Genomic DNA, 13,588 nt, shown 5'->3' with positions numbered 1-13,588 from the left:
GGTTTAGGTTGTGCTGTGTTGTACTAGGTTGGTTTGTGTTGTGTTGTGTTGTACTAGGTTGGTTTAGGTTGTGTTGTGTTGTACTAGGTTGGTTTAGGTTGTGTTGTACTAGGTTGGTTTAGGTTGTGTTGTGTTGTACTAGGTTGGTTTAGGTTGTGTTGTATAGTACTAAGTTGGTTTGTGTTGTGTTGTACTAGGTTGGTTGAGGTTGTGTTGTGTTGTACTAGGTTGGTTTGGTTTGTTGCTGAAACATGTCCATTGTGACTACTGATAATACATTGAAGTAATACTTTATTTGCTAGTGCTGGCCGTCTTTCTCATACAAGCCATGTTAAAAGACATGGAGATCTCTGGAAGAGCTGGGAATGATCCCTTGGGGAATTGTTCACCACAAATGAAATCCTTGAATCATGAATACTCTGAAGGTAAACTGCTATTTAAGGCTTCCTATGGCTTCTTAATGTATGTTTTGTCCTACCTCTGTGGATAATGATTGGATGTACCATATTGCCTTTTTATTTATCTTCGACCTGAATGTTTTTCAAGTGGCAATTTAGCTTTTTGTAAATATCCTAAATGAATGTGAAGCCAGAGCATTGTGAGAAGACATTACAGATCCGCTCCAGGCTGTATTATATGGGAAGGAAATTGCATTTTCACAGCTCGATATAATGAATGACTTTGTGCAGTTAGGCAGAGAGTCAGAGACACATATACGGCTCACACATTTTGTCCACAAATTGCATGTTCTGTTTCAATCAAGCTTGCTACATAAGAGAAAAATACAATCACTGGCCAGTTTATTAGGTACACCACCCCGTTCACAAAAAAAGGATTGCTCCATTCAGACAGTGATTCATGTGTCCGTGGCTTGCTATTCAAAGGCAGACAGGCATCGAGGCATTCAGTTACTGTTCGGTTGAACGTTAGAATGGGTAAAACAAGTGACTTTGAGCGGGGTATGATCGTCAGTGCCAGGCGCGCCGGATCCAGTATCTCAGAAATGGCCACCCTCCAGGACCTTTCACTCACGACAGTGTTTAGGGTTTACAGGGAATGGTGAGACAAACAAAAAACATCCAGTCAGCGGCAGTCCTGTGGGTGAAAACAGCTTGTTGATGAGAGGTCGAAAGAGAATGGCAAGAATTGTGCTAGCTAACAGGCGGGCCACAAACCAACAAATAAAGGCGCAGTACAACAGTGGCCGGAAACATGACCGAATACAAACAGTGTAGCTATTCCCTCCGTAAGGCAATCAAACAAGCTAAGCGTCAGTATAGAGACAAAGTAGAGTTGCAATTCAACGGCTCAGACACAAGAGGTATGTGGCAGGGTCTACAGTCAATCACGGATTACAAAAAGAAAACTAGCCCCGTTGCGGACCAGGATGTCTTGCTCCCAGACAGACTAAACAACTTCTTTGCTCGCTTTGAGGAAAATACAGTGCCACTGACACGGCCGCTACCAAAACCTGCGGACTCCTTCACTGCAGCCGACGTGAGTAAAACATTTAAACGTGTTAACCCTCGCAAGGCTGCAGGCCCAGACGGCATCCCCAGCCGTGTCCTCAGAGCATGCGCAGACCAGCTGGCTGGTGTGTTTATGGACATATTCAATCAATCCTTATCCCAGACTGCTGTTCCCTTATGCTTCAAGAGGGCCACCATTGTTCCTGTTCCCAAGAAAGCTAAGGTAACTGAGCTAAAGGACTACTGCCCCGTAGCACTCACTTCCGTCATCATGAAGTGCTTTGAGAGACTAGTCAAGGACCATATCACCTCCACCCTACCTGACACCCTAGACCCACTCCAATTTGCTTACCGTCCCCAATAGGTCCACAGACGACACAATCGCAACCACACTGCACACTGCCCTAACCCATCTGGACAAGAGGAATACCTATGTGAGAATGCTGTTCATCGACTACAGCTCAGCATTTAACACCATAGTCCCTCCAAACTCGTCATCAAGCTCGAGACCCTGGGTCTCGACCCCGCCCTGTGCAACTGGGTACTGGACATCCTGACGGGCCGCCCCCAGGTGGTGAGGGTAGGTAACAACATCTCCACCCCGCTGATCCTCAACACTGGGGCCCCACAAGGGAGCGTTCTGAGCCCTCTCCTGTACTCCCTGTTCGCCTCCAACTCAATCATCAAGTTTGCAGACGACACTACAGTGGTAGGCTTGATTACCAACAACGACGAGACGGCCTACAGGGAGGAGGTGAGGGCCCTCGGAGTGTGGTGTCAGGAAAATAACCTCACACTCAACGTCAACAAAACAAAGGAGATGATCGTGGACTTCAGGAAACAGCAGAGGGAGCACCCCCCTATCCACATCAACGGGACAGTAGTGGAGGTGGAAAGTTTTAAGTTCCTCTGCGTACACATCACGGACAAACTGAAATGGTCCGCCCACATACACAGCGTGGTGAAGAGGGCACAACAGCGCCTCAGGAGGCTGAAGAAATTCGGCTTGTCACCAAAAGCACTCACAAACTTTTACAGATGCCCAATCGAGAGCATCCTGTCGGGCTGTATCACCGCCTGGTACGGCAACTGCTCCGCCCACAACCGTGAGGCTCTCCAGAGGGTAGTGAGGTCTGCACAACGCATCACCGGGGGCAAACTACCTGCCCTCCAGGACACCTAAACCACCCGATGTCACAGGAAGGTCATAAAGATCATCAAGGATAACAACCACCCGAGCCACTGCCTGTTCACCCCGCTATCATCCAGAAGGCGAGGTCAGTACAGGTGCATCAAAGCAGGGACCGAGAGACTGAAAAACAGCTTCGATCTCAAGGCCATCAGACTGTTAAACAGCCATCACTAACATTGAGTGGCTGCTGCCAACATACTGACTCAACTCCAGCCACTTTAATAATGGAAAAATGTATGTAAAAAATGTTTCACTAGCCACTTTAAACAATGCCACTTTTATATGTTTACATACCCTACATTACTCATCTCATATGTATATACTGTACTCTATACCATCTACTGCACCTTGCCTATGCCGTTCTGTACCATCACTCATTCATATATTTTTATGTACATATTCTTCATCCCTTTACACTTGTGTGTTTAAGGTAGTTGTTGTGGAATTGTTAGGTTAGATTACTCGTGGAGCAGAAGGGCAAAAGCTCGCTTGATCTTGATTTAAAGTAGTGCACTACGTAGGGAGTAGGGTGCCATTTGGGATACAACCAATGTTGAAGTATGTTGCATTGTCGGAACTAGAAGCACAAGCATTTCGCTACACTCGCATTAACATCTGCTAACCATGTGTATGTGACAAATACAATTTGATTTGATTTGGTGTGCAGAACGGCATCTCGGAACACACAACTCGACGATTCTTGTCACGGATGGGCTATTGCAGCAGACGACCACACTGGGTACCCCTCTTATCAGCTAAAAACTAGAAGAAGCAGCTCCATTGGGCACACGATCACCAACACTAAACAATTGAGGAGTGGAAAACATTGCCTGGAATGTGACAGCTAGTTCAGTTTACTTGCTTGAGCGGCCTACGCAGTCCTCAGACCTCAACTCAATAGAGCATATTTGGGATGAGATGGAACGGGCTGTTCGCAGCATGAATGTACCGCCGTCCAAGCTGCAGCAACTGTGTGATGTCATTGCGTCAGCATGGACCAACCTCCCTGTGGAACGACACCTTGAAGAATGCCCTGTAGGATTCAAGCTGTTCTGGAGGCAAAAGGGGGTCCGACCAGGTACTAGATGGATGTACCTAATAAACTGACCTGTGAGTTTATTATTAAATCAAGACACAGGTGCTAATACAGTTTAGAAATAGTGATTGGTTGACCATAATGAGGTTTGTGTGAGCTGGAAATGATTTGCATTCTTTGAAAGAATCACAGGCACTTTAACACTTTCAAGGTCTTAACTCTATTTTCTAAACTCAGTTTTTGGGGTTTCAAAATTAGTTTTTGGATTTATAAACAAACCTCATTTTAAAATCATTTTAAAATCATTTTGGGAGTTTTAAAAGACAATTTGGGGGATTTAGAAACACAAATTTTGAAAACCACACATACTGCACGTCCCTGCACTAAATACCGCTATTCATTCTCCTTTTGTTTTCTACCTTATGCACATTGAGCGTGGGAAATGCGCTCTACAAATTAAAAAGTATTATTGTTAATATCAATAGCACAAATTATTGATCTGTATTTACAGCAGCTGGTGTGAATGTCATTAAGCTAAATCTTTATTGGTTGTTTAACCGTGAACCATAACATTTGGGTATTACATATTCTTTTTCACAAGCGGGCTGATAAGCCTAACCTCGACCATCTTTTGAAACATATTGATTAGGCAGTTGATCACAGATCATGCAGGCAGAGACAGTGCAGAGGGTAAATTTGAGACAATTCAGTTCCTACTAATGCACCATTACATGATTAAGAGAAAGTTGTATTCAGGAAGTGAAAGAGTTGTAAAGGTATGGTGAATTATGCTGTATAGTCAATAAGTCAGGTTTAGGGTTCAGGCTGTGTTACGTTCCCCAGTTTCTGTGTTCTGTTTTGTATTTGAGTGTGTGTTTCAGGAGATGGCATCCTGAAGTACTCCCCAACCAGCTGATTGGTCAACCCCAGGCTAATTGGTGATTGGAGCTGACCCCGCCCCCTCGTCAAGAAGCAGCTGACTCTAATCACCATTGCCACCTGAAGATAAAAGCCAGTGTTCTGCCAAGAGAGAGAAGATTGAGATTGAGAGTAGAGAGAGGAGATGAGATTGAGAGTAGAGAGAGGAGATGAGATTGAGAGTAGAGAGAGGAGATGAGATTTGGAGATTGAGAGAGAAAAATTAGATTGTGATATAGTGTGGGTTGTGTATCAGAAAGTGTGGTATGTACTGTTGTTGTTGGTAGCAGTTTTTCTATGTCCTGTGTTTGTGAGTGTTTGTGAAATCATTAATAATTACTCTGTTTCATTTGTTCCCAGGGGGGAAGGAGAAGGCACTTTGGGAGTGCTTAGGCAAGAGGCCCGCGGGCATACATATACCCGTAGTATATTTACTGTCTAGGCACACTAGGTAAGACCTGGGCGGACCACCCCCTGTATTTTGGCTAGGGCACCAGGCGGTGTTAAGTTAGGTAAGTTAAGTGGGTAGGCAGGTTAGATAGGAGAGGGGGAACTTTGATATTTACTTTCTTTGCTTTGGTTCCGTCCAGCCCCTTTTCCCCATATTACCGTGTAAGAAAATAAATTTGAGTAAACGGTAAATTCTGCTTTTGTGTCATCCTTACTCGCACCTACAGTCCATACCTCTTGCACTTCAGAGAGTTGAGTTGTAGCAGGGAGTTGCGTTCCCTCTTCTCAGAGGCGTGCGTAACAGGCTGAGGTAAGGGGTGAGGGTTGACACTAGGGTTAGGGTTCAGGCTGAGGTAAGGGGTGAGGGTTGACACTAGGGTTAGCGTTGAGCCAGGATGTCCATTGAACCAGGATTATTTTGAATTGGATACAATTGTTATTTTGAGTCAGATAAAGTTCTTATGATTTATGTAAACTGATTAATTTCAGATGGGTAAACTTGTTATTTTGTTCATTGAGCCAGGATGTGCTATTTTGATTTGGATAAGGTTCTTATTTTAAGTACGGTACACATATTGATTAAATTAAATTGGGTAAACATTTCGAGTTAGTAAATGTATTATTTTAAGCATTATTTCGAGTTGTATCAAATTATTATTTCGAGTTGAATCATATTATTATTTAGAGTTTTATTAGGAAAACAGATTCATTTGAGAGTTGTGTAAACATATGCTTTTGAGTTAGATACATGTATTTGAGTTGTATCAAATTATTAACATAACCCTAACACTAGCCAGAGGGATTATCCTGAACACTGACTGGCAGAAACAAGGATAAGGGATAAACAAGGGATACATAGAAAAGTTAGCCAGAGTAACAGCATTATGAAAAAAAGAGAGATCCATTAACTTTCTTCGGGGAACAGGAGGAAAAGAACTAAACAAATTATAAATGGCATTGGAAGAAAGAGAACTCCCCTTCCCCTGTTCCTTTATTGTTCTCCTTTAATCATTTTAATCAACCCAGGTAAAGATTAGCTGCTCTCTCCAATTTAATACAGCCTCAAATGAAGCTGCAACAAGGTCTCTTTTTCTTTTCTCTCTCTCTCCCTCACGTCTCTGTGTTTCCGTGAGCAGGATTGAGTTGTCATGTATTTGTAATAGACAGCACGGGGAATCATTAGTCCAACCAACCTCCCTGACTGATGGCTATTGCACTCCAATCATCTGAGCTGGTGGTGGGGGGGCGCGCACACGCACGCACGCACACACACACACACACACACATACACACACTCTCTCGCTCTCTCTCTCGCTCTCTCTCGCGCTCTCTCTCAATCTCCAACCCCCCTCTCTCTCTGCCTGCCTGTCTGGATGCTATTGACACAGTGTCAGAGCTAAGAGGGGATGGCTTAATCAGTACGGACACTCTCAGCATTGATTTGACAAGGCTCTGTAATGACCTTGTTATTTTGGTAAAGAATCACTGTATAATTATCTGCCATTGCGCTGATGCACGGGGTACGCCACATCGTCATGGAAACCGCTAACACACACGGCTGAGCTGGATCTTCTTTGTATGTCTGTTTCTCTGTCCTCCTCTCTATTTACTTTTTCCTCTGATTTTCTCTCTCTCTCTCTCACTCACTATGGCTCTCTTTCTCTGGGGCAGACGCTGTGTGACCAGAGGTGTGTGTGTGTCTCATGTGTACAACACCCCAGCTTGATATCCAGCGAGGTCAAAGAGAAAGGCAGTAATTTGTCACAACATGCCTCACATCACTGTCATGGAAATCCTATCATTACAGCCATCCCAATCATTACAGCCATCCCAATCATTACAGCCATCACAACATGGATAGACTGAACCCAGCTCAATACTCCTAGCTTGCTAGCAGTTCATCATGAAAATGATTTTAGATTTTACACTGTATTGATTTACCAAATGGCCCATAATGACTTCTCAAAAGCTGTTTATTCACGACAGCAGCCAAGAAAAACATTTTTTATTTTTTTAAACTAGGGCCTACCTACGCATTGCTTTTTAAGTCTCAGAAGACGGCTGTTTTGAGGGCATTCTCCTTTTGATATCGCTCTCATGCTTGATGTGAGTTCAAAGCGCAACTTACAGGCTCCCCGTGACAGATTTCTTGGGTGATGCGTGATCTGGCAGCAGATGTGTTGTGTTTAGATCAACAGAACCTTGCTTGTATTAGGGCCTACAGACATCCAGCGCTAGCTAGCGAGCTTCATCTCCTGGTTCCTAGCTACAGGCCTCAGGCATCCTCCAGAAGACACTCGTCGTTCCTGTGAGGTTGATTTGCCAGGAGCTCGAGGTTCATGGTGCTGTCGAGTCCAGTCAGACCAATCCCAGACGCCCCCTGGTGTCTCCTGGATAGACCATGCCATCCATCGACAGACGGTAAATATTATTGGCAGCCTCTCTTGTGGTGACGGTTGCTGTGACTGGCTGTATATTTTTAATAAGCAAAATGATAGGGCCACTGTCTGACTATACGCCACGGTGAGACTATGGAGCCCCTCTCCCATCATATGTTAACTAGAGGACTGAGTGACCAAATATACATAATGTTTGTTGGCATATTTAGGTTTACTCAAAATACTATAAATGCATCTATAGGGCATTATGGGGGAATTCCAACCATAGTTAAGCATGCGTAAATGGAATGGAATTCCTTTTGATGTACCTTTCTCTCTACGTGTGTTCTGACCTTGAAGTTAAGCATTGAGAATAGCCTGCTATTCACCAGCTATTTGTTTGGGGTGGAGATGGAATAAATGAAGGTGTGGAGCAGGTGTGTCTACAGATACGCCGTATTCTGACCTTGCCTTAATTCCCTCATAATTCCATCATCACCTTTACGCGCAAGGAAACCATGAACGCGGAACAGAATGTGGCCGGAGAGGGCGGCTGCCGTTTTACGTGTTCCTAACCAACTGTGATATTTTGTTAGTTTTTTCAAATTGTTTGTAATTGTTTTTTTGTTTTTTTGTTTTTTTAACTTATTATGAACATACAATAATGTTGCTGCTACCATGTCTTATGACCGAAAAGGTAGAGTACCTTGTGATAAGCTGTAGACCACACTATCAACCAAGAGAGTTTTCATCTATATTATTTGTAGATGTCTATTTACCACCACAAATTGATGCTGACACTAAGACCCGACTCAACCAGCTGTATAAGGCCATAAGCAAACAAGAAAATGCTCATCCGGGTGAAATCAAATTTATTTAAAAAAATGGTGTTGATGTGAGTCATGACCAACCTTTTAAAGCACTTCATGGCTACAGATGTGAGTGCTACGGATCAGTAGTTATTTAGGCAGGTTACCTAAGTGTTCTTGGGCACAGGGACTATGGAGGTCTGCTTGAAACATGTTGGTATTACAGACTCAGACAGGGAGAGGTTGAAAATATCAGTGAAGACACTTGGCAGTTGGTCAGCGCATGCTTGGAGTACAGGTCCTGGTAATCCTGGCCCTGCAGCCTTGTGAATGTTGACCTGTTTAAAGGTCTTACTCACATCGGCAACGGAGAGCGTGATCACACAGTCGTCCAGAACAGCTGGTGCTCACATGCATGTTTCAGTTTTAATTGCCTCGAAGCGAGCATAGAAGTAATTAAGCTCATCTTGTAGGCTCGGGTCACTGGGTAGCTCTTGGCTGTGCTTCCCTTTGTAGTCTATGATAGTTTACAAGCCCTGCCACATCCGACGAGTGTCGGAGTCGGTGTAATACGATTCGATTTGCCTGTTAGATAGTTTGTCAGAGGGCATAGCGGGATTTCTTATAAACTTCCGGGTTAGAGTCCCGCTCCTTGAAAGCGGCAGCTTTAGCTTTTAGCTCAGTGTGGATGCTGCCTGTTATCCATGGCTTCTGGTTGGGGTACGTACGTACGATCACCGTGGGGACGACGTCATCGATGCACTTATTGATGAAGCCAGTGACTGATGTGGTGTACTCATCAATGCCATCTGAGGAATCTCGGAACATATTCCAGTCTGTGCTAGCAAAACAGTCCTGAAGCTTAGCATCTGCTTCATCTGACCACTTTTTTATTGACCAAGTCATTATTCTACGATGTAGAAAATAGCACAAATAAAGAAAAACCCTGGAATGAGTAGGTGTGTCCAAACTTGAACTGGTACTGTATATATGTGTGTGTGTGTGTGTATTTATATATTTAAATAAAATACATGTAGGTTAATTAAATCGTTATGAAGCGCAGCACAAACCCATTCTCACGATATATTATAGTGTCTGTGGACAAAATTCTAACTAAAAGGTAGATCGTATATAAAGGGATTGCATAAGATTAATGTACTGAAACTCCTATTGAATGAACAAAATTTGTTGGCCAGCATGTTGAAGGGTTTTCAGTGGTTGAATGAAATCTATTCAAAGCGTGCAAGGTAGCCACACCTGCAGAGCCAGTTGTGCAACTGAATACTGAGAAGTGCATAGGAAAGGCATGCATAGTAAAGGCGTACATTTCCTAAGTCTAAATCGGCTCCTATCAGAATAAAAGGTTACCAAGAATTCACATAAAAGTCAACCATCACATATGTGGAGATGCCCTTTACTTTGCCCAACATCAATTGCTGTGTTTTTTTCACAGTATAAACCGACTTACATCAGGACTTGTTATTTACCTCACAATGAAAGACTCCAATGCAAGACAACGACAGTCAGCATTATTTATATTTTCCCTTCGAGGCGCAGGTACGGTTAAACAGTGTCTTTACCAGCACTGTATCTCCAAGTCACAGAAGGACACGTTGATAACAGAATACAGTACACAGTGAGATTCCCCATGGGTTGGATGATACTCTTCTCCTCAATCATATTGAAAAAGCCTATACTTAAAAACTGGAAATCAACCAATCCTCCATCATTAAGACAATGGAAAGGTCAAATGCTTTATTATAGAAATATTGCGACTGTCACGACTTCAACCGAGGCAGGCTCTCCTTCCCGTTCGGGTGGCACTCGGCGGTCGTCGTCACCGGCCTACTAGCTGCTACTGACTCTTTTTCCTCCCCCTCCTTATGTGTTTATGGTTATCACCTGGTTTGAGGGAATTGGCAATCAGGGTGGCTTTATTAGTCAGCCAGCCTGTCTGCTTCTTTGTGCGGGATTGTTCGTCTGTTTCTTTGGATTTCGGGAGTGGTTCGTGTGTGTGTACTGGTTTTGTCTTCATGTTTGAAGACAGGTGTTTATTTGACACCCAGTAGTACAGTTTGGACATTGTTTGTTTACGAGTTGGGAATTAAAACTCAACCTATTGAAGCTCTGCTGTTCCTGCGTCTGATTCCACAAACACCCCGACACCTAGAGCGTTACAGCGACAGAGAGGAAAAAAAACGATGCAGTTTGAGGCCATGTGACGGAGAGCGATGCGGCGCTGGAGATGGGGGGACCATGTGGTGGAGAGCGATGCGGCGCTGGAGATGGGGGGGGGACCATGTGGTGGAGAGCGATGCGGCGCTGGAGATGGGGGGGGGGGCCATGTGGTGGAGAGCGATGCGGCGCTGGAGATGGGGGGACCATGTGGTGGAGAGCGATGCGGCGCTGGAGATGGGGGGGCCATGTGACGGAGAGCGATGCGGCGCTGGAGATGGGGGGACCATGTGACGGAGAGCGATGCGGCGCTGGAGATGGGGGGGGACCATGTGGTGGAGAGCGATGCGGCGCTGGAGATGGGGGGACCATCTGGCGGAGAGAGATGCGGCGCTGGAGATGGGGGGGACCATGTGGTGGAGAGCGATGCGGCGCTGGAGATGGGGGGGCCATGTGGCGGAGAGCGATGCAGCGCTGGAGATGGGGGGGCCATGTGGTGGAGAGCGATGCGGCGCTGGAGATGGGGGGGACCATGTGGTGGAGAGCGATGCGGCGCTGGAGATGGGGGGACCATGTGGCGGAGAGCGATGCGGCGCTGAAGATGGGGGGACCATGTGGTGGAGAGCGATGCGGCGCTGGAGATGGGGGGGACCATGTGGTGGAGAGCGATGCAGCGCTGGAGATGGGGGGGACCATGTGGTGGAGAGCGATGCGGCGCTGGAGATGGGGGAGCCATGTGACGGACAGCGATGCGGCGCTGGAGATGGGGGGGACCATGTGGTGGAGAGCGATGCGGCGCTGGAGATGGGGGGGGACCATGTGGTGGAGAGCGATGCGGCGCTGGAGATGGGGGGACCATGTGGTGGAGAGCGATGCGGCGCTGAAGATGGGGGGACCATGTGGTGGAGAGCGATGCGGCGCTGGAGATGGGGGGGACCATGTGGTGGAGAGCGATGCGGCGCTGGAGATGGGGGGGCCATGTGACGGACAGCGATGCGGCGCTGGAGATGGGGGGGCCATGTGACGGAGAGCGATGCGGCGCTGGAGATGGGGGGACCATGTGGTGGAGAGCGATGCGGCGCTGGAGATGGGGGGGACCATGTGGTGGAGAGCGATGCGGCGCTGGAGATGGGGGGGCCATGTGACGGACAGCGATGCGGCGCTGGAGATGGGGGGGCCATGTGACGGAGAGCGATGCGGCGCTGGAGATGGGGGGACCATGTGGTGGAGAGCGATGCGGCGCTGGAGATGGGGGGGCCATGTGGTGGAGAGCGATGCGGCGCTGGAGATGGGGGGGGACCATGTGGTGGTGAGCGATGCGGCGCTGGAGATGGGGGGGCCATGTGGTGGAGAGCGATGCGGCGCTGGAGATGGGGGGACCATGTGGTGGAGAGCGATGCGGCGCTGGAGATGGGGGGGACCATGTGGTGGAGAGCGATGCGGCGCTGGAGATGGGGGGGCCATGTGACGGAGAGCGATGCGGCACTGGAGATGGGGGGGGCCATGTGACGGAGAGCGATGCGGCGCTGGAGATGGGGGGGCCATGTGGCGGAGAGCAATGCGGCGCTGGAGATGGGGGGGACCATGTGACGGAGAGTGATGCGGCACTGGAGATGGGGGGGGGACCATGTGGCGGAGAGCGATGCGGCGCTGGAGATGGGGGGACCATGTGACGGAGAGCGATGCGGCGCTGGAGATGGGGGGGACCATGTGACGGAGAGCGATGCGGCGCTGGAGATGGGGGGACCATGTGACGGAGAGAGATGCGGTGCTGGACATGGGGGGGACCATGTGACGGAGAGCGATGCGGCGCTGGAGATGGGGGTGATGTTGTGGATGTTTGTGTGAATGTTTTGTGTTGTAAAAAGTACATGGTCATAAACGTTACACACCAGCTCCTCATAGTGTATGGTCCTTATTCAGATATCGCCTGGTTCATGTTGTGTTGCTAGCAGACAGGTCCAGGTCTCTCTTTCTCTGTTTTATTAAGAGGTGCTGGAGGGGAAGGGGGGGTTCATTCGGTACACACTGCCAAGCTAAATGGCTGATCAATCAATTTCAGCTTGATCGATCTGCATCAGTTCTGCCTGCGTGCACACCCCAGGAGCCACTTTATTGTAAATCAATCATTTTGAAAACATCTCACAGAGGGGCCCGTCCTCACTAACAAGCCATCAATTCCAGCCGCCTGGGTGCCACCCTTATCAGGCTACAAATCAACACAACTACAAACATCATCTCCAACCCATCTCTCTCCTTCTTCCTCTCCTTCCTTGTCAGTCTCTCATTCTCACCCTCACTCTCTCCCCCTCTCTCTTTCTCCCCCTCTCTCTTTCTCTATGCATTTATCTTCCTCTTTCTTTCCCTCTCCCCACTCTCTCGTTCTACATCTCACTTTCTGTCTCTTGTTTTTCTTTCTGCAGCTTGTTGTGTTGTGATGGTGAGGCTGAGGGAGTGCAGAGGCAGCAGGAAGCCATTGAATCATCGCCCCACCACTTTAGATAACCCAAGGGTAATAGTGTTTGCACATTTTAGAGAGAAATGAGGACAAATGCCAAGGAGGGTCATATATTCTGCTGCTTGAAGTTGAAGTGTGAAATTGCACACATCTACTGAGAGACGTCAAGGAGGAGGAGCACCAGCCCTACTCACACACACTTCTTTAGCATCTCTAACTCACATTATTTCTCTACATTGTGATTGAAGTAATGCAGCAGTAATGAAGCGTAATATAAATCAGAGATGGTAACACCTTTTACCGTCAAAGAGATTCAATCTCCTCAACTATTTTCCATCCCTATATTGATATAGGAGCTAAGAGACTGAAGTGTTCTCAGGCCCATTCCTGACCATCACCATGGATCCCGCCTGACTGACAGGCGTAAGTGATGGAGCAGGTAATAGCACATCACAGAACGTAAATCAAGACTAATGCCTGTGTGATGCTACCGCATGCAGGAATCGGGATGGGTGGCTTACAGGAAAATGTAAAACATTCATTTTGAGTTCAACCTCTCTCCCTCCAGAGAGCCAAGGTCAAAGACAGGATCCATGTAATAGATGTCATCCACCACCACCATTTCCTCTTATTGTACCTGTATAGGATCCCAGAGATATAATAAATATACATTTTCTAATGTGTATGTGTCGATATGTCTGAT

At 47.0% G+C, this 13,588-nt stretch overlaps 1 protein-coding gene across 1 annotated transcript; it reads right to left on the bottom strand.

Annotated features, from left to right (window-relative positions):
- Positions 1-10,418: 10,418 nt before the first annotated feature.
- LOC129835997 (uncharacterized) lies at positions 10,419-12,218 on the bottom strand. Its single transcript, XM_055901708.1, has one exon. The coding sequence runs from the start codon at positions 12,216-12,218 to the stop codon at positions 10,419-10,421; it is 1,800 nt and encodes a 599-aa protein (XP_055757683.1).
- Positions 12,219-13,588: the final 1,370 nt, after the last annotated feature.

This window comes from Salvelinus fontinalis, chromosome 37 (genome assembly GCF_029448725.1).
Source record: "Salvelinus fontinalis isolate EN_2023a chromosome 37, ASM2944872v1, whole genome shotgun sequence".
Lineage (NCBI taxonomy): Eukaryota > Metazoa > Chordata > Actinopteri > Salmoniformes > Salmonidae > Salvelinus > Salvelinus fontinalis.
Note: the sequence above shows the minus strand (reverse complement) of the source record. Positions and strands in the feature narration are given on the sequence as shown.